The sequence below is a fragment of the Monodelphis domestica genome, chromosome 2 (assembly GCF_027887165.1).
Source record: "Monodelphis domestica isolate mMonDom1 chromosome 2, mMonDom1.pri, whole genome shotgun sequence".
Taxonomy (NCBI): Eukaryota; Metazoa; Chordata; class Mammalia; order Didelphimorphia; family Didelphidae; genus Monodelphis; species Monodelphis domestica.
The window spans coordinates 33,149,565-33,174,861 of record NC_077228.1 but is presented as its reverse complement, the minus strand read 5'-3'; the positions used below and the strand labels follow the sequence as shown (position 1 = coordinate 33,174,861).

The 25,297-nt window shown below is 51.8% G+C and overlaps 1 protein-coding gene across 5 annotated transcripts in view; it reads left to right on the top strand.

The window, feature by feature from the left end:
• The window catches only part of RNF220 (ring finger protein 220), a 258,507-nt gene that overhangs the window by 219,648 nt on the left and 13,562 nt on the right, over nucleotides 1-25,297 (top strand). For 2 of the 5 annotated variants that reach the window (XM_056815246.1, XM_056815245.1), the window contains exons 5-8: nucleotides 3,851-3,946; nucleotides 11,959-12,001; nucleotides 18,107-18,150; nucleotides 18,493-18,625. In XM_056815246.1, coding sequence (XP_056671224.1) covers nucleotides 3,851-3,946; nucleotides 11,959-12,001; nucleotides 18,107-18,150; nucleotides 18,493-18,625 — 316 coding nt within the window. Of the gene's footprint in view, nucleotides 1-3,850; nucleotides 3,947-11,532; nucleotides 11,747-11,958; nucleotides 12,002-18,106; nucleotides 18,229-18,492; nucleotides 18,626-25,297 lie in introns of those variants that run through there. The other 3 variants (XM_056815244.1, XM_056815243.1, XM_056815247.1) reach the window with 2 other exon arrangements.

The window sequence follows — 25,297 nt, the reverse complement described above, 5'->3', positions numbered from 1 at the left end:
TGCCGAGATTGACGGCCCGGGGATTGGTTTGAGCCTTGCCTGTTTCCAGAGGTCATCTCGGAGGCTCAGGAATAAATGGGCCCCGCGTTCCGCCCCTGCCTACCCGCTAAAAACTAATACATAACGTTTAATTTACTGTCTCCATAGTGGGGCCGGCCATTTCTCACATCATAATATTGGATTAGAGGCATTCCTTCAAGAGCCAGGCAGAGAGCCGAGGGGGGCGGCGATGGGGGACGGAGCTCTGGGAGGAGAGGCGCAGGACAGGGGTTCAAGTCCTGTCTGACGTCGCTGCCTGGAACGTTGCGCATCAAGGCCTCGGTTTCCCGCATTGTGAAATAGAGGTTGAAGAGCGATCTCAGAAGCTGCTCTTCTCTCGGAGCTCTGTGATCCCAGGGGAGGAGGCCGGGGCTTTGAGTGGAAAGCGGAGGCCTTGGCTTTTCCCGTCTCTGTGGAACATGGCGGCTCAGCCTGGGAAGGCCGGAGCATGAGGCCTTCTCCCTGTAGCCTCCACCATCAAAGTCCCGCTTCATCTCCTGGCACAGCTTATCCCTAGAGCCAGGCCAGACCCCGCCCCCCGCCCCCCGGGGCCCTTCAAAAAAGAGGGCCGAGGGTTTGGCACCCCAAAGGGAGGATCTGAGGCGCCTCCTTTAATGCCGGTGCAGAGCCCGCAGCCCCGACCCCTGGCGCGTCAGGTATCCGGGTCAGAGCCATTCTAGATGGGGGAGGGCAGCCTAGGGGGAGCCCGGCCTGGAGAAAAGATGGAGGCAGTTTGTCTGCGAGCATCTGAAAAACCGCCATGAGGAAGAGGCGAGACTTCCTCTTCCGGGCCCCAGAGAGGCAGGCCCAAGCTCCGGGCCAGGCCAGACCTGCCCCACACACCGCTGATGGGCTTCCCTCCCTGGGAGGCTTTGATCCAAGGCTAGGTACCAAGCCGTGGTCCTGTTACTCTGCCAGGCTTGTAAAGCCTTCGCCGAAGGTCCTCTCCTCGGATCCCCATAACCGGGAGGGACCACTGGAAGCCCCATTTCCTAGATGAGAGAATGGAATCAGGGAGAGATGAAGTGACTTGCCCAGGTCACCTAGCTTCTAAAGGTCTGGAGCAGGATTGGAACTCGAGTCCAGGCACGGCATCACTTAGCTCTCCGACCAAACGGGATGACGCTGGCAAAGCATTTTGCAAGCCTTACAGTGTTTTCAAAGGGCGAGCTTAGATGATTCCTGTCCTTGCGCTCGGCCAACTCGGGTTGCCGGTCCCGCTCCTCCCTGAAGGCCCTCCTGGAAGGTCTAAGGACACGCTGAGACCATTGACGTGGGCAGGAGGAGGCAGGGAACAAAGGCATCCAGGTGGGGAGCGCCGCTTCCCTTGGGATGGGGGAGGTCAGTCATTCTTTCAACAAACCCTTCGTAAGGCACCAGCAGCCGCTGGGCTTGGTATAAGGCGATAGTGATGACAGTGAGAGCGCCTGGCCCTCGGGGAGCTTACATTCTATTAGGCAGAAATATAGGCACATGTATAAATATACACACGCGTGCACATATGCACCACAAATATACACCGTGTGTATCATATATGTAGTGTGTACAGGGCACGTGTGTGTGCCATTTATAATTCTTTTATGATTGCCTCTATATACATCTCTATACACACATACCTATATATGGCAGCCAAGTGGAGAGAGTGCTGAGCCTGGAATCAGAAAGACCTGAGTTCAAATCTGGCCTCAGTTACTTACTAGCTGTACGAACCTGGGCAAGTCACTTCACCCTGTTTGCCTTGGTTTCCTCATTTGTCAAATAAGCAGGAGAAGAAAATGGCAAACCACGACAATATCTTTGCAAAAAAAATCCCAGATGGGGTCACAGAGTCAGACAGGTCTGAAACAACAGATCAAGCACTATATAGTGTGTGTGTATATATATATTCCCCTGGAGCTGAACTTTAGAGGAAACAAGGGATTCTAAGACTGGGAATGAAGAAACATCCCTAGCTTTGGGGACTCCCTGAACACCGTCGAGTGCACGAAGCCTGGAAAGGTTAGTTACATGCAGCCAGGTTGGAAAGGGTCTAATGACCCGATGGAAACATTTGTATTTTATTCTAGAGGTAGTAGGGAGCCACTGGGGTTTTTGAGCAGAAGAGGGACACGGTTAGGCCTCTACGCTAAGGACTATCATTTTGGCAGCTGTGCAGAGGATGGATTGGACTGAGGTGAGCCTGCAAGCAGGGACACCAATTAGGAGGCTGTGAAGAGTAGTCCAGGAGAGAGGCAATGAGGGTCTCGGCCATTGGAGGAGAGAAGAGGGCTTATAGGAAAGAGGTGAAGGGAGAAACGTCCGACTTGGCAACAGATTGTACAGGAGGGCGAAGGCATTAGAGGAGTTGAGGATGACACCCAGGAGGCGAGGCTGGGGGCCTGGGAAGATGGCGCTGCCCTCGGTCGTAATAGGGAACTTGAAAAGAAAGCAGAGTTCGAAGAGGAAGGATAATAAGGGTGTTTTGGACATCGCGGATTCGAGTAATAAGCAGAAGACAGTGATGTGTGTGGGTCTAGGGGTCCCGGAGGAACAAGGGCCGGATCTATGGATCTGGGCATCCCTGGCAGAGGGATGATCGCTGAGCCAAGTTCCTCCTGCAGGCTACCTGATCCCTTGTCTTTCTCTCCTGATCTAAGACAACAGATAAAAGAGACTGGTGGCCAACCATCAACAGAAAGGTGCTGGGCATCGACCGTGCGTTGGCAATCCCATCCTGGGAGGGGGTCCTGCCCTTGGAGCCAAGACCGGACACCACTGCTTCCCAGATATGTGGCCCTGGAAGGGTCCTTTCTTTTTGCTGTGTCCTAGTCTCTTCCTCTGTAAAATAGGGATGAGACTGTCACTGTTCCAGGAGAAAACACCTTTCCAGGGTAAAGCTGTGACAGGAGACCCTTTGGGTCCAGCACCCTGGAGCTGCCCTTCCATTCAGATCCGTTGACGCTCTGGTCCCTGGCACTGTCTTCTGGGTTTGGGTCTCTCGGGGAAGTGTGAGATGGAGAGAGGCCCCGAGGTGGGGAGAAGGGAGCAGGGGCATGAGAGCTTGGTTTATGGAACTCTGGAAGGGCTGCCCCTGTGGAGGAGAGCTCCTCTTTGTTCGAACCCTGAGGGGAAGGTACAGAAGAGCCCTAGTGAGATGGCCTCAGCATGGGAGCTGTCCAGCAATAGGGTGGGCTGCCTGGAGAAGGGAAGGAAAGGCTCCTGCTGACTGGAGGTCTTAAAGATGGGGCTGGCCAACGCCTTGGCGACATACATGTGGTAGATGCTTGTTCAGGTCCGGATTAGACCCAGTGAAGCCCTTTCCAGCTCAGGAAGCCCCGCGGCAGTCCTAAGGAACTCCTTTGTAACCCCAGAGCCGATTGTGAGCAGAGCCATCAGACCCAGGAGGCTGAGCTCACCCTCCCCCTTCAGGCTTTGTCTCGAGTGGAGACTGTCCCTCCACGAGCTCCTTCAGAATCTACTGACAGAAGAGCTTTCTCGGGCTTAGAATGCTCAGGAAGTCAAGGTATCCATGGCGGTGTCATCAACATCTCCACTTCTGGCTGGGGAAATCAGAGAAGACTCTCTGAAGGTGGTGGCACCAGAACTGGGCCTTGAACATGGTAGCATATGACCAGACAGAGTTGGCTCTCAGGCTTATCGTCAGATGGGCCTCCTAGCAGAAGGGTCACTGACCCCCACATAGGGAGTGCCAGAGGACAAAAGGAGAAAACCCTTCCATGTGAGTCGAGCCTCCATGGGAAGGTTATAGGAAGGGGGGGAGAGTCTGGGTCCCAGCCCCTACCAACCTCTCCCGTTTTTATTCCTTCCACAGTCCATCTTGTTATCAGCCTCGATCAAGCGAGAAGGGGACTCGCCTACAGCCTCTCCACATTCCTCCGATGACCTGCACCACTCTGACAGATATCAGGTGGGTCCCAGAACCTTGCATATGGGCAGTATTCCCTAACAGGAGGCAGCCTTCTAGGAAGGGAGCCCATGAGCCCATTATTCCCTTATAATAAGGGGGCTGAGGGTAGGGAGGATGGAGGATGTATCTGTTTCTGCCATCAGCTCCCCATACCCTTAACTCTATCTCTCCAGAAGTAGGCCTGGGTGACCCATCCGACTTTTGGTGTCTCTTTGTGCCCAGCACTCTAACTCCTAGTTGGAGAGCCAGAGGGCAGCTTTGGGGTAAGCTGGGGAAGCAGTAGGGAGGGAATTCCCAAGGCCAGGCTGAATGTTTCAAGCTAACACACCTGCAGGCACGAGTCTCAGATTCCTGGGGTGCCTTTGTGAAGATAGGAAGGCAGGCAGGCAGGCACTGAGGAATCAGTCCATAGGCTTTGGCCCTGGTTACTCCCACCCTCACCAGAAGGGCAAGGAGGAGACCAGATCGAGAGAGGCTGATGACCATCATGAAGGATGTTGCCAAGGCCAGACTTGGCAGCCTAGAAACCTCCTGGGCCAAAGGTAAGTCTTACAAGGGTGTAGTAGAGGGTTCCTGAGAATAATCAAAGCAAGCCCTCCTTCCCTTCTCCTTCTCACACTGACCAGAGCTAGGGTCAGAGGGAAAGTCTTTAAGACCCTTTCTTACTGGCTTCCATCAATGAACCAGAGAAGATGGAGCTTAGCCTGGGTAAGGCAGGAATTTGGGAGATCTAAACTCCAAAAAAGGGCCTGGGAATATTGTGAGAATTGGGACAAGGAACAACAGAGAAGCCTTGCATCTGTGTCCTCCCTACTCCCAGGGAGAGAAAGCCCAAGGTGTTACATACAGAACTAGAAAGAACCTCAGATGTCATCCCTTATCTGTAGCTTCCCTGACCCATCTCTTCCAGTGGACTCTCCATGTCAGTGAATTCACAGAGGTTTAGGGGAGCCCCTCAGAGAGAGGCAGCCAGAGACAGAGAAATGGATACAGAAGGCAGAGAGGGAAAGAGACAGAGACAGACAGAGAGCAAAGCCAGAAACAAAGAAAGACATAAAAACTGAGAGAATCCCAGCTTTTCTGAGTGGAAGAGACCTCAGGGGGGCATCCAAACCTCAACAGATGAGCAGGAATCCTCTCCACAATATCCATGATAGTCCTTACTTGAAGACTTCTAATGATGAGAAATCAGCTCTTTGGGATACCTCTGTTGTTGGACAGTTTGGTCCTTATATTGACCCTAAACTAGTATTCTTCCCATTTCTGCTGCCAGGGCCACATGACAGTCCTTCAAATTCTAAGTATATCATCTGTCCCTCCCCCTCCCCAAGGCTTCTCTTTTCTAAACTAAACATGCCCTGTTCCTCCACCATTATTCTCCTAGAACCCTCTAGTGCCCTCCCTCTCCTTCCCATGGATTTACTCCAGCTTGTCAATGTCCTTCCTCAATGGCCACCTCAGACTTCAAGGAGGGCAATTAGGTGGCTCAGTGAATAGAATGCTGGACCCAGAGTCAGGAAGCCATAGCCTCCTGAGTTCAAATCTGGCCTCCTACATTTACTAGCTCTGTGATCCTGAGCAAGTCACTTAACCCTGTTTGCTTCTGCTTCCTTCCCTGGAGAAGGAAATGGCAAACCACTATCGTACCTTTGCCAAGAAAATCCCAGATGGGGTCACAAAGAGTCAGACTGAGCAATGAATGAATGACAAGGCTTCAGGCAGTAGTACTCCAAAGATAGTCTCATCAAAGCCCATGTCCACTCCCTAAGGTGGCTCTTTATGCCTCTTGTGGTACAACCTAGGAAAGCTTTGTCTATCACCTTGTTATTCTGTTGACTTATATTGAGCTTACAATCCACTAGATTTTTTTTTCAGAAGAGCTATTGTCTTCTGTCCAGGCCTGTCCCATTTTGTACTTGTGATGATTTTTTGAACCCAAGTAAAAGTCTTTACATTTGTCCCTTTAAAACTTCATTCAAAAAAAAAAACACCAACACTTCATTCATCTTATGAGTTTCAGCCCCATGCTCTAGCCTGTCTATTAAAATCCTGACTTTGGCATTAGCATCTTAGCTCTTCCTCCTGGCTTAGGGTTCTCTGCAAATGTGATTAGTCTATCAACCAGCATTTAAGTATCTCCTATGTGCCAAGCACTGTGCTTGAGATATAAAAGCAAAAGGGAAATGGGCCCTGCCCTTGGGAAGCTGACTTTCTATGGAGGGAGAGAGAAATTTATTCACAGAGAAGGTAGTAGTAGGTAGGAGAGTGTATGCCAACAGCAAACAAAAGGTACCATGATTTTGCAGGGGCAGGATGTATATATTGCACAAGTAGGACTAAATTGCATGAACCTAATCCAGACAGATCCTTGAGGCACTCCACTGGAGACCCCCATCCAAGCTGACACTGGAGCTTTCATGATGACTCTGGATGCAGTCATTTAACTAGTTTCAAAGTCATCTAAATGGCCTATCCTCTACAGGTCCTCTCTTCTGCCAGAATCGAATTAGAGGCTGTGTCAAACACTGTAGCTAAAGCATTTCCCAGATAGATCAGTCTAGAAGTCCTGGCCACAAATTCAAGCCGATCTGGCCACCTCTGGCCCTGATGGGGCCTAGCTGGCTCCTTGTGATCCTCTTTCCCAGTGTAGATATAGAGAAGCATCCTGAACTAGCAGAAAGCCCTCTGGTCTTGCATCACCTACTGGATTCTTTCTAGCTGTGTGACTATGGCAACTTCAGTCTGTTTCGTCATCTGTAAAATGTAGGGAATAATCAGTCACACCTATTCCCCAGGGTGGTTGTGAAGATGAAATGAGATCCTGTCTAGAGAGGGCTTTGGTAACCCTTAAAGTGCTCTAGAAACACCCTCTCTTGTTAATTGCTCCCAAGCCATCATTTTATAGGGACCACTCTAGGATGCTGCCAGTAACTGAAGCTTCCCCTCTCTGGAAAAGTCAGGCAATGTTTGCCCTTCTCCAGGCCTGTGGTGTCTCTTCCACCTTCGCTATGCTTTCAGGGATTAGCATCGAACAATTCCGAAATCTCACCTTCAGTAGTTGAGGCATTATTATTAGTTCATTTGGCACAGGCAACTTGAATTTGTCCAGCTCTCTCTTAAGCCCTGCCTTGCCTTCTCTATTCCAAAAATAATCCTTTATGCATCAGAAAATGGAAGCATTTCGTGCTCTCCTTTAGCCATCATCTCATCCCTCTGCCCCCACTGCCCCAATCCAAGCCATGGTCCCATCCCTTTGTCATCTTCACTCTGTAACCACACAAGCATTGCCCCAAGGAGGGCTCTGCCATGCCTAGGAGTCCCTTTCCCTTCTGAAGAGGCCACACTGCCCCAGCCTACTCAATCATACGGTATCCCAGAGACATTCAGAAAGAGATAAGAAACAATGAGGAAGATAAACCGTGAGGGAGAAAGGGGGAAACACAGAAACCGAGAAGAGAGGGAAAGAGAGGGGAGAAAGATGGACAGAGAGAGGTAGGGAAAAAGACAAATAGCAACAAAGGAGAGAAACAGAAAAATGGTTGAAGGAATTAAAAAGTATTTATTAAGTACCCATTAGGTGCAAAGCACTGCGCTAAATGCTGAGAATACAAGTAGAAAAATCAAGACAGCCCCTGCTCTCAGGGGCTCACAGTCCAATGGAGGAGATTTCAGCTAAGTCTGATGGAAAGGCCCATAGAGGTAGTGTCACGGCAGGGAGATGGTAAAACATTCTTTTGGAGATCATTTCTACTGATAAAATCATTGCCGTTTCTGTGTTGAAACAACTGGCAGGGCCAAGGACTCTGAGGATGAGAGCTTTCTTTTCCAGGGCTTCAGTTAATGTGGCTCCTAAGAAGGGAGGCCAACGTTCTAGCAGAGGCAGTTGTCAGATCCCATGTGTACAAGGGCGGCTTCCCTGAATGGCAGCTATGGAGTAAGGGCTGGAAAGAGGACGAGTGGCCTGAGTAGGAAGGGTTGCTCTTTCTGGGGCTCTTGTACTCACGGTTCTGTGCTGTCCCCTTCTGAGCCCATGGGGAGATGGTTATTGACATGGTGGATGGAATATGATGTGAAGAAAACCAAGGGGGAGATGATCGTGTACAGCATAGAAGTGAAAAGGTTAAGATGGCAGCAAGAGAAATGGAAATGGAAAAAAGGAGAGAGAAACACCTTCATGTCTCAGATGGACAGAATAACAAATAAAGGAGTGGGGAGAGAGGAAACAAAGACAGGCCTTCAAGAGAAAGAAGGGGAGAGATGGAGAGAGAAGAGGCAGGAGAAAAGAGAGATAGAGATAGGTGAGAGATAGGGAGGAATATAAGATTGAAAGAGTGAGAAATTCATGGACATCTAGGTGGCTCAGTGATTAGAGAGACAGGCCTAGAGGTCCTGAGCTCAGATCTGGCCTCAGACACATGAGGCTCCTAGCCACTTCCTAGCTACGTGACCCTGGGCAAGTCACTTGACCCCCATTACCTAGTCCTTACCACTCTTCTGCCCTGGAGCCAATACAAAGTATTGATTCTAAGATCGAAGGTAAGGGTTTAAAAAAAAAAAGAGTTGGGAACCCAGGAAGAAAGCAAGAAGGACCTATACAGATGAAGGAGAGATATTCATTCAGCAAGCATCAATCAGACAAATATGTGCTATGTGCTGAAAAAGACATGGCTCCTTCCTTGAAGGGATTTTCAGTCTAAAGTGGGCTAGGGCCTCAATATGGAGAGCCAGAATATATAGCGTTGCAAGTTAGGTACACCAGAATGGTATAGAGAGCTTTGTGGAGGTCCAGACACACAAGTGGGGTCGTCAGGTCATTGCCAACTGGCTCAGAGCAGGCTTCTTGAAAGATGGACCTAAATACAGATCCAGATTCATTCTAGGACAAGGAAGGCATTCCAGGGAGAAGGGCCAGTGTGAGCAAAAGCCAGTGGAACAATTCCAAGTATGTCACAGAGAATTGGTCAGTGTGACTGACGTATGTGGTACATGGATATAAATGAGAGCAGTGACTGAGGACCTACTATGTGAAAGCGAGGCCCTGGGCTCAGGGTGCAGGCACAAAGAATGGCACAATCAGGGTTCTCTTGGCAAAGATACTGCCCTGGTTTTCCATTTCTTTCTCTAGCTCGTTTTCTAGATGAGGAAACTGAGGGTTTAGTAACTTACTTGCCTAGGGACACACAGCTAGGAAGTGTCTGAGGTCAGATTTGAACTCGGAAAGATAAGTCTTCCTGATTCTAAGCCTAGTGAACATCCACTGCACCACCTAGCTGCCCCCACATGTGAGAATATGGAGCATAAATATCAAGAGAATAAGGATCGATATATATGAAGTAATCAGTCACAAAGCAGTTGGTGGACAGGAAAGCATTTGGGGACTCAAGGAAGGCTTCATACAGACAGAGGTGCTGGAGCTATTCTGAAGGAAGAGATTTTACGAAGTGAAGGGAGGAGGGACTGGCCTCTGAGCCTGGAGGACAGGTCAATATGGAGTGACAATTGAGTGTGAGGTACAGAGAGAAGGTCTGTTTGGCTGGATCAGAGTGCAGCCTGGAAAAAGAGGTTGGGACCAGGTCTGAAAGGCTTTAAAAGTGAATTTGAGCCTGAAAAGTAAATAATAATGAGGAGGAGGAGGATAGATGACATTTACATAGTGGTTTGAGGTCTGCAAACTACTTTTCCTGCATTATCTCATCTGACAATGACAACTGAGGGAGGCACCAGGTCGCAGAAGGCTTTGAATGTCATACAGCGGAGTTATTATGCTACTTGAGAAGAGCTAGGGAGACGGACACTAAAGGGTTTTGAGCAGAGAAAATTGTAACTCCCCAAGGACTCCATTCCTTCTCATCTCAGGTCTTCTCTCCATCCTCAGTCAAAAGGAGAAAGATTTGCCACATCCAGGCCTGTATATTATATATATGTATATGTATATGTATATATATGTATATGTATATGTGTATATATATATATATATATATATATATATATATATATATATATATACTGTGTATTGGCTCCAAGGCAGAAGAGTGGTAAGGGCTAGGCAATGGGGGTCAAGTGACTTGCCCAGGTTCACACAGCTGGGAAGTCCAGTCTCTATGGGACTAGGAGTGAAGAAGTCATGATTCTTACCTTCATAGGGCTCATAATCTAGCAAGGAAGACTGACCAGATACAGATGATGGCGATGCAGACCACCAAGCTGGACAGGGAAAGAGCCCATGGAGGAAAGGGGCAAAGTCAGAAAACACTGTGGAAATGAAGGAGCAAAAGAGGAACAGGGAGGAGACCCAAGGTGGCTTCCTAGGGGCAGTGGCACCTGAGTTAGTACTGGAAAGAAGAGGCAGATGCATAGGAAGCTAAATGGACAAAGATTCAGAGGCAGGAGGTAGAACTAAGAGTTCAAGGAGCAGCATTTGGCCTCCTTTGATTGAAACGTTGAGTGTACCAGAGAGAGGAAGAACAGTTAGGAGATTATCCCAATAATCCAGTCAAGAAGGGATGAGGAACTGAGCTAGAAATCCACAGATGGGCATCCCTGAAGCTCCCAAGGGAAAAGGACCCCAGAAGATAACATCCTTCTATCCTACCCAAAATAGTAGTACAAACTGAAACTTTCTTCCACCTATTAGCAAACTAAGGTTGGGCACTTGCTTGACCTGGAGTAGGCAGGACATGCAGACTGGACAGGAAGCAGAAAGTGGCAAGTCATGCCCTCCAGTCAGACAGCTGGCTTGTTACCCTCCAGGCCCACACATCTAGCTCCCGTCCCAGCCCCCAAACTGAACCATAAAGGTGTGGGGGCCTGCCCCAGAATGTAGCAGCACTAGGTGGCAGGCAGAGGCCAAGCCCAGAACAGATAGCTGTTACAGTGTCCAGAGCCAAGGACAGCAGATCCCCGAGGTTCTGAGATGGGGAGGCCCCAGGACAAACCAGACCCAGACAGAGGGCTGGTACATAACTTCTGAGGAGGGCAGATCCAGATGGACCCTGACAGGCAGGCCCATGACTGGCAAAACCAGATGCGGGAGGTTCTAAGAGATGAGCCGGGGCAGGGTCAGACTTCTAAGGATGGGTCAGGGTCACACTCTACAGACTCAGACTGGCAACTCCCAATTGATCCATATTGGTATATGTTGACTGGGATTTGGGGGTAGGGTCAGGCCATGTACATGTACTGATACAACAATGCCACATCCCATTCGGAGGGGCAGCACCCCAGGTTGATAGCTACTGATACAGCGCATTCTAAGGAGGGTGGCCAGACATGCCCCCCATGGCTCATACAAACACATATGGATACATCCCATGGGAGGAGGGGAACAGACATTGCCCCCTCTATTCAGACAAATATGCATCACAGGAGGGGGGGGGAGGGGATCCGCTGGGGGGGGAGCGCCTCTCTCTCTCGGGCTACATGCCACCCTGAAGGTCCCATGGATGCATTCCACCTCCTAGCGGACCTGGACCCAAGGGGTGGAGCTGGCCCCCTCAGGCGCTTCCCTCCGCCAGTCCGCGCGCCGCGGCCCCGCCCCCTGCGGGCGCCGCCCGTGACCTCTCACCCTGGGCGCGCGGCGGCAGCGGCGGTCACATGACGAGGGCCAACATGGCCGCCGCCGCTGCTGGGAGCTGAGGCGGCGCCGCCGCCGGGCAGCCGCGGGGAATCCGCCCGCATCGGCGGCCTCGGGGCCGGGCGGGGGCCGGGGCGGCGGCGCGGGGACTGGGGGCGGCTATGCCGAGGGCCCGGAGCCGCGGGCGCAGCGGGGCGGCCGGCGTGGGCGGTGGCAGGAGGGAGGAAGTAGGTTTGTTGACACGGGCCGGGCCTGGGGGGGAGGGGCAGGGAGAGGGGCGGGGGCGGCCCCGGGGAGGGAAAGGGGGCTCCGGGAGGGATAGGGAGGGGGGCGAGCTAGTCGGCATCCCTCCGCACCTCCCCCACCTCACTGTGCTTCTCTCCTTCTCCCCCGCTCCGCTGCTGCCTCCGCCGCGCTGCCCGCCCGGATTTCCCCTCAGACCTTCCTGAGAGTGAGAGCCAACCGGCAGACCCGGCTGAATGGTGAGTCTGGACCCGAGAATCCTCCCCGGCCCCGGGCATCCACCCAATCCGTCCGTCGGCTACTGACACACAGGGACCGCGAGATTGGGGGCTTCGGAGGCCGAACGAATTCGTTTTGCAAATGGGGAAACTGAGTCCCGGAGCCCTTGGTGCCTCTGGGCGTTGGCCAGATAGGACTTTAGAGGTTACCTAGGATCGCCCTTCTTTTTACAGAAAGGGAAACTGAGGCCTGAGGAAGTGAAGGATCAGGTCCAAGGTTGCTCAGTTACTGTGCAGGAGAACCAGTACTCCCACCTCAATCCTTTGCCTCTAAACCCCCTTCCTGGAGGGCAGACGCTGGGTCAGCAGCCCAAATGTTGGCTTGCTGATCCCACTTTCTAGGAGCTATAACCCATTTTGGGGACCAGGGGCCTCAGAGTTGTGTGTACACACCCAAAAATCCTAGAATCCCTTTGTCCCACTACCCTGACAGAGACTGTGGGGAGGCCCTAGGCAGCTTAGATGGGACTCCTGTACCCCTTTCTTACTGGCTTTGTCTTTGGGACTTACCCCATTGCAGCTCAGAGCCCTGGGCTCTGGCAACTTGTAGTCCAGCTTCCAGGGCAGGGAAGGCCTGGGCCACGGACTAGCAGGTTGAATGAGGGAAGGCACTGTCCCCCTCGTGCCAGAGGTGGCTGGTTCCCTTAAGATGCATCACTTGAGGGAAGTTCTTCACTGTGTATCCCCTTCCACACTAGTCAGATCTTGGGGCCAAGTTCAAAATCAAAATACACTTGGTGCTGGTAGGCAGGCACTGGCTATACAAAAAAATAAAAGAAGCCATCCTTGCCAGCACAGAGCTTATAGTCTGCCAGTGGGACAGGAACACGTGTGCATACAGTAAACAAACTGAAGATATTTACAAAGTGATTTCAGGGTTCTGGGAAAAAGTTGTGCCTGAACCAGGGAGCTAAGAATTCTAAGAGACCCAAGTCAGTCAACATTGAGTTAGTGCCAGGCACATGCCAGGCACTAGGTATACAAAGAGATGCAAAGATCAGTCCCTACCCTCAAGGAGCTCCTGTTCTAATGAGCAAACAACATACGGACTGTGGACTAAACTGGAGGTTGTCACAAAGGGAGATGTTAGTATTAGGAGGGTAGCTAGGTGGCACAGTGATTAGGCCTAGAGTTGGGAGGACCTAAGTTCAAATGTTCTCTGATATTCAGAGCCTCAGATACGCCCTAGCTATGTGACCTGGCAAGTCACTTAACCCCCATTGGCTGGCCCTTGTTCTTCTGTCTTAGAGGTGTTACTGAGACAGAAGGTAAGGGTTTTATTAACTTTTTTTTTTAAGCTATCTGGAAAGGCTTCTAGAAGAAAGTAGAATTTCAGCTGAGACTTGATGGAAATCAGGAGGCAGAGATGGGAGGAGAGAGCTTTCCAGACCAGGGTAGATGCCCAGAGTCTGGAGATGGCACAGCTAGGCCAATGTTACTGGATCATAGAGTGAACAGAAAGGGAATAAAGGTGTAAGAACGGGAAAGGTAGGAAAGGGCCAGGATCTTAAGGTTCTTTGAAAACAAAACAGAAAAGTTTCTCTCAGTCTTAGAGATCCTAGGGAGACATTGAAGCTTATTGGGGGGGTGGGGGGGCAGGCAGGAAGGAGACAGTCAAATCTGCCCTTCAGAAAGATCACTTTGACTTCTGAGTGGATAAGGTGACATGAAGCAAGCAGACCCACCAGTAGGCCACTCCTGCCATCCAAAGGAGAAGCAGTGAGGCCTTCACTGGAAGGGTAGCAGCATTGTTGGAAAGAAGGCGGTCTATCTGAGAGATGTCAGGGAGATGAAGTCAGGAGGCAACTGATCAGAGATAGGCAGTAAAAGAAGGAGCTGTCAAGAATGATCTTAAGTTAGGGATCTGCAGTCCCCTCAACAATAGGGAAATTGGGGGGGGGGGGGTCAGTCTAGGACATGCTGAGTTTGAAGTATCCATGGAACATCTCATCCAGAATGTCCAATAAGCAGTTGAAGATGTGACACTGGAACTTGGAGAGAGGGCAAGACTGGATAAATAAATCTAAGAATCATTTACATAGAGGTGAAGTAACCAAGTGAGAAAATCTAGAAAGAGAAGAGGACAGAGTCTTGGGGGGGGGGGGATACAGGGGAAGGGGCTTGTCCCAGAGGAGGCTCAGGCAGCTAGGGAGGAGAAAGCTATCAGAAAACCTAGAAAGAAGAGGGTGATGGACCACATCAAAAAACTGCTGAGAGGGCAAGAAGGAGAAACAGAAAAAAGGCCTTTGGGTTTGGTGAAGAGGAGAAGCATTTAGGAATGTTGAACAGTCTGGGCAGAGGCCCCAGGGCAGAACATGGGATGCTGGGGCATAGGTCAGTTAGTATGTGTGTGGTAAAGAAATATCAAGTCCATCTGGAAAGAAACCAGACCAACCAACCTGTGAAGGGCTTTAAATGCTGTTCAGTGGGTTTGTTTCAGGCAACAGGGAGCCAACTGAAGCTCCTTAAAAGAATGACCTGATCACACACTTTCCCCTAGGCAGGCCACAGCTATCAGCCTTCCAGCTGCTGGGGTCCACAAAACTCATCGACACAAATCTCTGGCTAGGCAGAAAATCAGAGGACTTTGAGTTGGAAAGAGATTTAGAGCTTGATAGTTCTCAATTTACAGTTGGGGAAACTGAGGCCCATAGAGGTGCAGGGATTTGCTCCCAATCACACAGTGAGTAAATAACAAAGGCCTTGTCCTCTATTTCTAAAGTTAGTGCTTTATCCACTACCAAGGCATCCTTTTATCCCTCCTTTCCTGAAATTTGTGCCCCTGGGTACCATGATGTAAGCCCATGGGCAAGAGCCCTAAGGTAAGCCCACTGCTTCCTCTATCAAGACTCAGCCACTGCCAGCATTGCCCACCTAAGAGTGTTCCCTCTGGGGTAGAGGAATCAGGAATCCTTCTCTTCTTGGGTTCCCTGGACCAGGATACCCATCACCACAGAGCAGGCCAGTCTGCCCCTCCAGCTTCTGGACCATCTGGGTTACCCACCCCAGTGGAGAAGAAAGGAATTTCTTCACCCCCTTGTTTTTCACTAGCCCCCTTCCGGGCAGTTCATCCTCATTGAGCCGTCTCCTGCCAAGAACCCAGGTTTGCCCAAGGGATCCCCAGTGGGAGAAGCAGAATGGTATTTGGAAGAACAAAGAACCAGGTACCAGGCCTAACTTTCTATGGGTCTTTGGTCCTTTGGACTAGTTCCCCCTTGGCTACCTTGGTTTTGGTTTTTCAATCTTTAAAATGAAGGGGCTGGTGAGAGATGATTACTAGATACTTTCTGTTCTGATCCACACCTTCTCTGCCCAACAATTCCCCCAAGCCACGTGTCTGCTGATTCCTTTGGCCATGATGACTTTGGAATGAGGCTTCTGGCTCAAGGTTGTCAGCTCACTGGACCCAGAGCAGAGCTCAGGAATGGCACCTTTCTGCTCAGCCTCAGACACTTCAAGAATTGGCCCACACTTCTTCAAAAGGCTCATTACAGGTCCCTGGTGCTGGACCTGAGAAGGGCAATGAAGTTCTCTAGGAGCTCAACCTTACTTTTCACATCTCTTCTCAACCAGCCATGTTCCTTTCATTATGCCACGTGGTGCTTCTCATACCCACAGCCACCTCCTTGGGCACCTTTGGCCACATCTGAGCTGATATGGTTCGAGTGTGAGGGTGCAGGCTGAGCAGTGTGGATCTTGAGTCCTGTGGACTTGGATGTCATGGGCTTAGGGCCCCCAGGATCCCAAGAGCTTTGGTGTTATAGGAGTACTCTGGAGATTAAGGAGCTGGGCTCAGCTGCTTCCCAGCTATAAGGGGTTAGGAAACCTGGAACATACTACTTGTGTGATTGTAGGCAAGTCAGTGGATCACACAGTGCCTCAGTTTCCTTATCTGTAAAATAAGGCTAAACCACAGAACCTATAAAGTTCCTTTATCTGCTGGCAGTTCTGGTGAGAAGGGAGGAGGGGTGAAAGTCTCTAGCATTTCTACTCCTTGGCCTTGGCTGGCACCTGACAGGGGAAAGGGGCCACCCTTTTCCCTGGGCACGTGTTTTGTACATCACATGGTCTCTTCTGTCCCAGGCTTCGGTCAGAAGTGGTCCCTGGGTTGGTGGCAGGGATTGCAGGGCAGTGGAAAGAGTGCTGGGCTTATAGTTCCAAGGATCTAGGTTCAGATCCTGCCCCAGTCATTTATCACTTTGGTGACCTTGGGCAAATCACTTATGCCCCACTGAGCCTCAGTGGGCCACATGTGACAGCTAGGTCTACAAGAGAGGCTTCCAGAGCCAAGAGGGAACTGTTAAAAACCACAGGACTTGGGGGGCAGCTGGGTGGCTCAGTGGATTGAGAGTCAGGCCTAGAGATAGGTCCTAGATTCAAATCTGGCCTCAGACACTTCCCAGCTGTGTGACCCTGGGCAAGTCACTTAACCCCCATAGCCTAGCCCTTACACTCTTCTGCCTTGGAACCAATACACAATATTGATTCCAAGACAGAAGGTAAGGGTTTTTTAAAAACACAGGATTCGGGGTGGAGGAACAACTGGGAGCATGAACAGCCTTATCTAGGCCTGTTGTTTGGAGCTTCCCACATCTGGGTTGGCCAAGAGGTAGGCTGGGCTTATATATAAGAAGATTCACTGGGCACCTGCCATCCCTGGAGGTTCCCTGGGGAAGGCTCAGCCTGTGTGGAAGGGGTCTGTTCACTCTATAGAGTGAGTTGTGCAGAGCATCCCCAGACCCCATTCAAACTCTGGGGCTAACCCCAGGTCATACTCCCCTGCCCCCCACCATTCCTTCTCCCACAGCAGAGGCTTTGGTTGCCTTGATTGCAAGGTGGGGCTCTCCAGCCCGCCAGAGGGTCCAGGTGGGAAGGGGTTAAATGTGTTCCTCCCCTCCCACTAGCTGAGCCATCAGTAATAGTGAAGGCAGGCAGGCAGGCTGGGGTGGTGGCTCTCCAAGGGTCCTCTGACAGCCTAATCATCATTATTAATGCTAATAAACATTAGTGAACTCCTCGCCTTCCAGCAGAAGGTTGAAATAATCACTGAAGAGCCTGGGTCCCCAGGAAGCTGTCAGTGGAGAGGCTGGGGGGCCCTTCTCTGGAAAGAAAGCAGGCCAGGGCTGGGTTTGGGGGAGAAAGCCCCCACCCCACCCCCAAGTACTGCCCCTGCTTTCCTGAATTCATGAGCTCTAGGGCTTGGTGAGCTGAAGGAAGAGAGGGATCAGTGAGCTAATTAGAAATGATTGCTCTTTCAGCATTAATTAGCTCTGCCCACAGCCCCTGCCTCTGAGGCCACTCCCTCCCTGCCTCCATGATTGGAAGTGATAGTGCTCTAGGGAGCTCAGGGCTCCCAACATGCACCTGGGCCTCAGTGAGAAGCCTTCCCCAAAAGGGATCCCTTGTGACTTGGAGTAGTCTTTTAGAACTCCTGGCCTTAGTCTATCCTTCTGTAAAATGGGATTGCCTTTAGTCAAGCCAGCAGAGTACAGTGGGAGGAGTGCTCACTGGACTTGGTTAGAGCCAGAAGAGCCAGGTATGAGTCCCTCCTTGACCTTTGGCAAGGAACTTCAAAGTCTCTTTGGGTCTCAGTTTCTTCTTCCATAAAATGAGAGTAATAGTGCTCATGGGCGAACATTTTATAAACCATTATCCTTTTTCAGTCTCTGGGGGAAAGGACTAAATTGCATTCATTCTTAGGCCAAATAGGAACAGACTCCAACAGAAATCTCACAAAACTTGAAGTCAGCACCATGCCCACTTGGTGGCTAGGCAGCCCAGTGCATGTAGCACATAGCTAGGAAACCATGCTCTCTAGGCCTCCCAGCACCTTTCGCTCTCCTGGGGTGGCCATCGTCAGGTGCAGAAGGGGACCAGACCTCTCTTGGTCCATCTCCCTGATGTGCCCCAAGACTCCTGCAGAGTGGCAGGAAGATGGGGGCAGAGGAGGTAGCCCTCCCCAGCCCAGGCCACAACTGGGGCGTTCCTGGGGCCTAGGCCTCAGTGCTGTGTGGGGACATTCAGGGACTATGTCATTGGTGCCTTATGGTCGGTTTTTTTGTGTAGCTCGAATTGGGAAGATGAAGCGTCGGAAGCAGGATGAAGGCCAGGTATGTCCCCTGTGCAGCCACCCCCTGGCAGGATCGGAGCCCGAGATGAGTAGGCATGTGGAGCAATGCCTTTCCCAGGTAGAGGTGCCACTGCCTCCCCCACTCCCTACCCCCAGTCCCCTCCCCTCTGCCCAGACCTGGAGGGGCCATGTCTGTACTCTTTGGCAGGGCTGCTGCCCACTGGCGTGCCTCTGTGCCCATAGGGAGGGAGGTGGGAGGGAGAGCCAGCCCTGCTGGGCAGCCTCAGCCCTTCCCAGGACTTTTCCTGCGGAGGACATGCCTCCCACCCCAACCTAACCAAAGGCTCCTTGCGACCCCACCTGCCTGCTCTGCCCTCCCCAGAGGGAAGGCTCCTGCGTGGCTGAGGATGACTCGGTGGACATCGAGACTGAGAACAGCACCCGTTTTGAAGAGTATGAGTGGTGTGGGCAGAAGAGGATACGCGCCACCACCCTTCTGGAGGGCGGCTTCCGAGGTAAGGACCTCGGAGGGGCCAGAGACACGCTCGGAGCATATTAACACCGACTTGCCTCTGTTGAAGGGGATAGAATTCTAAAAGGGCCAGCCTCTGGCAGGGCGGGTGGGGAGTGACGACAGGAAGCGGCTTGATCAGCCCACGGTGATACATCGAAGGTGACAGCCCAGGCAGCTTAGCACCCGCATAAAATATTAAAGGGACGCTTATGCATTTATCACTCCATCCCTTTTAAGGTTGATAAATGAGAATCCGGCAACCCGCTGCACACCTCCAGCGTTTCGGGCCCTCAGGGCTCCCAGACAAACACATTTTATGTTTCCCTCCTTCTCCTTGTTCTCAGTGTCAGGGAAATCAGTTACAGGGGGAAGAGTGAGTTATGGCAAAATCTGACCTCCTATGAGCTTTATTGGTGAATGTAATTTTAGCTCCAAGCCCCGTCCATCCCCTCTCCTTCTTCGCCCTCAGCCTGACCTAGGGTGGAGCTGAGCCAAGCAGCTTCCTCTCCCCTTGGCTCCCAGGTCATCTAAAGGCTGGGAGAAAGAAGATCCCAGGCCTGGACATGAACATTGCTGAGACTTCAAGAGGAACAGTTGGTATCACTGTGTCCATGGCAGGGGTCTTAGACCTATCGATGGTGTTCTCTTATTTTGGAGGGGGGATCCTTGTCTCTCATCCCTGTTCACCATTTAAGCAGCATGACCTAGAAATTGAGGTTGAGTCTCTTAGCCTTCTCTGGGGGCAGAACCAGTACTTAGAGAATAGGGTCCACGGCCAGTCAGCCTGGGAGTGCTGCCTCTGCAGATTCACCTGGCTGCTTGTAGTAAAGAGGGAATACTGCCTTTGTCCATCCGCTTCCCACCTCTTGTGGAAGGTAGACGCTCTGTGGGATGGGATGGGCTTGGCATACCCCAGGAGGGTGTCATGGCAGGAAAGGTACAGCCTAAAGATGAACAGACTGTGTTGGGGGAGGCAAGCCATCTCCCAAGGAGGACACCCACAGAGCTTTATTCCCATGTAGGAAGGTTCTGGGAGAGGCCCCCTGGCTGTCACAAAGCAGAATTGGAATTTCCAGAGCCTAGAGGAAAATTATGAGTGCATCTGGCTAGCATTGCCCATGGGGCTGGTCAGTGAGGGAAACCATCTGCCTTCCAGCCACCTCTCACTCTGTCGTAGACTGATGCCCCAACTCTGGGACCCAGCTGTGCCCCCCACACACACACACACACACACACTCAGCAGGAGGGAGACCAGGCAGGGCTGGGAGAAGAGACCAGAGGCAGCCAGCAGAGTCCATAGGAAAGTGCTGGACCAGGGTTGTGACTGACCCTTGGGCATTCTTCCCTTGTGCCTGAGACATGGGCCAGGTCTGGTCCTCCTTCTTACCTCAGCCTCTCAAGGCAGAGGAGATTGTTGCTGCAGACGGCAGACTGAGGCACTGTGCCTAGGAGCCTGGTATCATGGGATCTTAGATTCTGAGTTGAGGCCTTCAGATCTTTGTTTGATGAGGAGCCTGAAGCACAGTTGCTAAATGGCTTGCCTGGGTTCAAACAGCTAGTAAGCATCTGATGAGGGATTTGAACCCAAGGCTTCCTAACTCCAACACAGTGCTTTCTCTTGGATACACCATGGAGAGGGAATTGGCCTTGGTCTAGCCCTGTACATTAATTGCTATGTGGCTTTGGACAATCTTTCCCTTCCATAGATTTCTCCTTCCTCATCCATAAAATGAGAGGTTTGGCCTAGGGAGTCTTGGGGTCCTCAGAGAGGCCATTACTGGCCTGCAGCTGCTCACCCAAGACCACTGTTGACTCTTGGGATAAGGCAGTCTCATCTAAAAGGGGCAATTGTTGGGGGCAGCTGGATAGCTCAGTGGATTGAGAGGCAGGCCTTAGAGACAGGAGGTCCTAGGTTCAAATCTGGCCTCAGACATTTCCTAGCTGGGTGACCCTGGGCAAGTCACTTAACCCCCATTTCCTAGCCCTTAACACTCTTCTGCCTCGGAATCAAAGGTGAGGGTTTAAAAAGTAAATAAATAAAATCAAAGGGGCAATTGTGCCAGACACCCCAAAATGTTTAGACCATAAGGTCTCCCTTGAAAGAATTGCTGAGAGGGCTCAAGAAGGGCTGTTGTGTGAAAGATTCTGAGAATGTGCACACCTGTGTATGGGACTGGGGGGGGGGGGGCTCCTTTATCTCCAGAGAAGTGCGCCCGCTTCCCCTGATAGAGGCTTCTGTCATCTCTTAACCAGCTTAGTGCAGTCAGAAGGTGAGCCCACTTGAAACACTGTTTTACACAGGGATCAATGGGGAGACACCGAACCAGTGGTGGGGAAGCTGGCAAAGGAGCTAGCCCAGAGGGCTGTCTAAAGCCATTGAGTGATAGCACCAGGCCACTGGGGAGGCTTTCAAGGCCCATGAGAGTCCTATTCCCTCCCAGGGCTGGCTGATGCAGAGCCCACAGAGACCAGAGCTCTGGGGGGCCCCGGGCGTGGTTGGGGGGGCTAGGGGGCCACGCTCATGTCAGGGCATCGATCGCCCCTCTCTGAGCCGAGCCTCGAGCCTTGGGGTGGGAGCCCGGGCGGGCGGCCGCGTGCGTAATGTGATTGAAAGGCAGTTAAAATGGCGGTGACCTTTTCAGGAGGAATTAGATTGCCTGCCAAGACCGGTTAGAGGGAGTGATAACGCCAGCTTGAGGAAGCTGTCCAGCAGACTTCAGAGAGAGAGAGCCACAGACAGGGATGGAGGCACCCTGATGGGGCAGAGATTGCTGTCCTCTGGAGAGGACCAAATGGAGAATTGGGGATAAGTTCCTTCTTGATGCTCATCCTGTCTTCCCTCCCTCCTCAATTGAGGCAAGCCCCCTCCTCCTCCCCTCTGGGATTCACTCTTTTTGAACTGATCAGTTGTCTTGAAAATGATCTGCCTGCTGCTATGGGAGCCACAAGGCTTCAGGGCAGAGGGAGGCTTGCCGAAGGGCAGCATCTGCCAGTGTGGCCAGATAGAGACAGGTTCCAGGTTCATGACATGATATGACCCTCACAGAGACTGGGCCTTACCCAGGACTAGGACTGGACCTGGCAGAAGTTCGTTTGAAGACAGGAAGAAATAGCCTAGTCTGAAGAGTCACAGAGATCCCAAGGAATAAATAAGTCATCTTGCCCAGCATATCAGTGAGGAGTTGTGGGGAGTCCAGGACCCCCACCTGAGGAGGAGGTGGGTATATGTGAGCTATTCCATGCTGCCCCAAAGCCTACAAGAAATCACAAGGTGTCCCCCAGGAGAGTCGCGGTCACAGGAAAAGCTAGCGTCCAGACTCAAGGCCAGGGAGTCTTCCTACCATGTCCCTGCTCCCTTGAGGTATAGGGGTGCTGCTGAGAAGAAGTTTTCAGGTGCCTTCGCTGGAACCAAAGACAAAAGTTGTGTGGGGCAGTAAAAAGCTTTGAAGTTTGAGACTCCACCATAGACTCCCTTTGGGACTTTAGGCAAGCTCCTCCCAATAGGCACAGGCCCATCAAGGGTTCCGTTTCTGAGAGTGGCCCCTTAGCTGCCCAGGCCCGTTTCTTAGGCTGACCCAGAGGGGGCTTGTCTTGTGTTTGGGGAAGTGGGGTCAGTGAGCTGGGCTCCTGTGACTGCAGGCTGCCTCTCCACCACACTTCCTGGCAGTTAAGGTCACCCCAAAGGGAGGAGATGGGCCGACCCCATTTCAGTAAGGAGTTGGCCTTGACACTGGGTATACGAGCAGTGAGATGGAGAAATTTCCCAAGAGACGGGTCAGGAAATGGAAAGGATCTGCCGAGGATTGGGGATCCTCTCAGCCAATGAATTAGCAAAGCCTATCCTTAGCCCTATCACTAAGCTGGGCAGAAAAGGAATAAAAGGGGCTGCCTAGAAATGAAGCTGAATGGGCAGCTTCCAGCCATCTTACTGCACCCTGGAAACAGCACCTGGGAGGGCATGAAGCCACTCGGAGACCATGTTCCCATCCCCAGAAACCAAGCAAGGGATCAGTGCCTGGCACCTGCCCGAAGGCCTCTGTCACCTTTCATCTGAGGACAACACAATGTCAAGGCTACTCTGAGATCCGTTGAATGAGAGGCTGGTGGAGACAGATGGTCTATCAGCCCTGAGGCCTGAGCCTGGGGGTAGGGGGAATGAGAGGGGGGTAGGTCCTGATGGTGTAGCACCTGCCTTCTCTGGAGCAACCGCAGCAGCCAGGCCCCCCACCCTCTACCCAGTGCAGTAGGGGCTGCGGCTGCTGCCCCTGCTGTCTAGCATGGGAGGTGGCAGGTGTTGGAAACAGCCAGCATCTGCCTTTGTTGTGTATGCTAAGGAGTGACTTGGGGATTGGAGAGGAGGAGGAGCAGGAGGTAGCTTCTTCCAGTGGGATATAGCCGTTGCCCTGCCCTCCAGCCTTCCAGCCCCCAGGGTGCAGTGTGGGTGCACACTGCTCAAGGGACAGTTGTCAAGTCAGGGACAGTAAAGAAAGCCAGGGCCAGGGTGTTGGTGGGCTCAGACATCGCCGCCTGCCCGTGTCTCTTCTGACGTGCGCCAGCAAGTGAGGCAGTGAAACGCATTATCGAGTGGTGCCCGGAAAGTGGCTAACTGCGTTTGACACACGCCAACTCCCTGCCTCCACACTGGATAATTGCATTGTCAACTGCTCAGCCAAGTGGCAGGTGACAGACACTGCCGGCCGATTGATTGTCCCGGCATCGCCCAGGCCGGCTCCGAGGACTGTCAGGCCCCAATCGATGGCGTTTACACAAGCCACCACAGCGGCATCGGTAACTAATTTCAGCTGGAAACTCATCTGCAGCCGACACCCTGGCCTAACTCATCCCCTCCCGTCCCATGCTGGCCCTCCCCCTGCATGTGTTTGGTGCCGAAGGTGAGGAAATCAATGGGGGCTTTTGAGTGGTCTCAGATTCCAGGACGTCACCGCACCAAGCGCACGCAGAGCTCTGGTTCCTCAGTCAATATGCTGATCAATTGATTAAATTAACACTGACTTTCTTTCTTCCTTGCCCAGGAAAAAAAATGAGTGTGGAGGAGAAGGGATTATTTTATGAAATTTAGACCTTGTTCTCTTTTCCCCCCTTTTCTCTCCTGGCCCAATGCTCATTTCAAGGTCTTGCCATGGGGCAGGGTTGGGCCTAATTCCTAAGCCTCCCAAGATGAGGTTGCTCCATTTGGGGGTTCTTGTGTGTCTAGAGGTCAAAGCTGCTTTGGCCTGGCCCACAGTACCTGATAGGGAATCTCACCAGTACTGGGTGGAGAGTCCCAGACTGGAAGCAGGGAGGAGGGGCCCCAGAGCACCCGACCAGGCATTCAGGCTCAGCAAAGACATCCCCTCTTTTTGTTTCCAGAAATTGTCAAGCAGCTCCCCTGGGGATGGAGCTCAGTTGCTCCAGAATACCAGGATTTAGAGCAAAAGAAACTTACCATTCATCTGTTCCCACCTTCTTTGACTGTTGGGGCTTCTGAGGACCAAAGATGGCAGGGTAGAGCACCCTTCTTCAGTGCCCCACAGAGGATTGGGTCCTTCCTAAAGCCTGGGGAAGGAGCTACCCTTGGCCAACTCATCTCTCTTCAGCTGGGCCAAAGGGCAAGGGGCAGGGACAGAGCTTCCTGGCAGCCCCTTGGAGTTCCCAAGAGGGCTAAGCTTGCTTCCTAGGCCATCTTATCTACAAATGTTGCTTTAGGATATTTCAAAAACTATGGGTAAAAAGGTGATTTGAGGCCTTTCCATGTCAGGGATGCTGTCTGGGTATCCGCATAAAATGACTTTACGACCATTTCTTTTTATTGGGATGCTGTGAGAAGTCGGCTAGTGACATTTCATTAAGAAAATAAAGTTTAACAGGCCAGGGAGCAAGGTGCATACAGATTTGGTAGGATTCTTTTGGGGGAAGGGAGGCGGTAGCCCATGGGCTGTCCCATAAAAGGCCCCACTCATGAGGGCATGTGATCATAGGTCTCAGAGATTCTATCTAGTCTGTCCCACTCACTTTACAGAGGAGAAGACTGAGGCCAGACAGGTTAAAGAACTTGCCCAAAGCTGCATAGGGAATAAATAGCCAAACTGGGATTTGAACTTGGGCTCTCTGACTTGGGTTCATTGAACCTTCTAAAGCTTCCTTCTTTACAATCTGGGAAAGGGAAGCTGGGGACCTAGACCAGGGTTGTGGAACCCTGAGAATGCCACTCTGTCTTCAGCAACCCCCTCCCCCCAAACCTTCTAGGTGAGGCCAGAACAGCAGAGTGCCCACCTACTCAGACCACCCTTGTAGATCCTTGAGTGGACCATAGGCCAGCTGCTTCTGCTGCTTTGTTTACCAGGCCTTCCCAGACTTTAGGAAAAGAGAGGCCATGGGGCACTTGAAAGGCAAGATGGAGTTTGTTAATGATTTGGGGCTCTTTAACACCTTTGGGGTATTTACTTTAAATCGTTTCCAAGAAGCTGAGACCCTTCTAACCCCTCCTGAGCCGGCAGCGGCAGGCAAACAGCCACCAGGAGGATATGAAGTTGACCTTGTCACTTGTCACTCGCTGAAGGTGGCCCTCAGCTTCCACAGCCCCTGGCAGAGGCAGAAATAACTTGATTTGGTGAGCATTGGGCCGGCAGCCCCCAGAAAGCTGTGTGTACACAGTGCTGGGGACTGCAGTGAT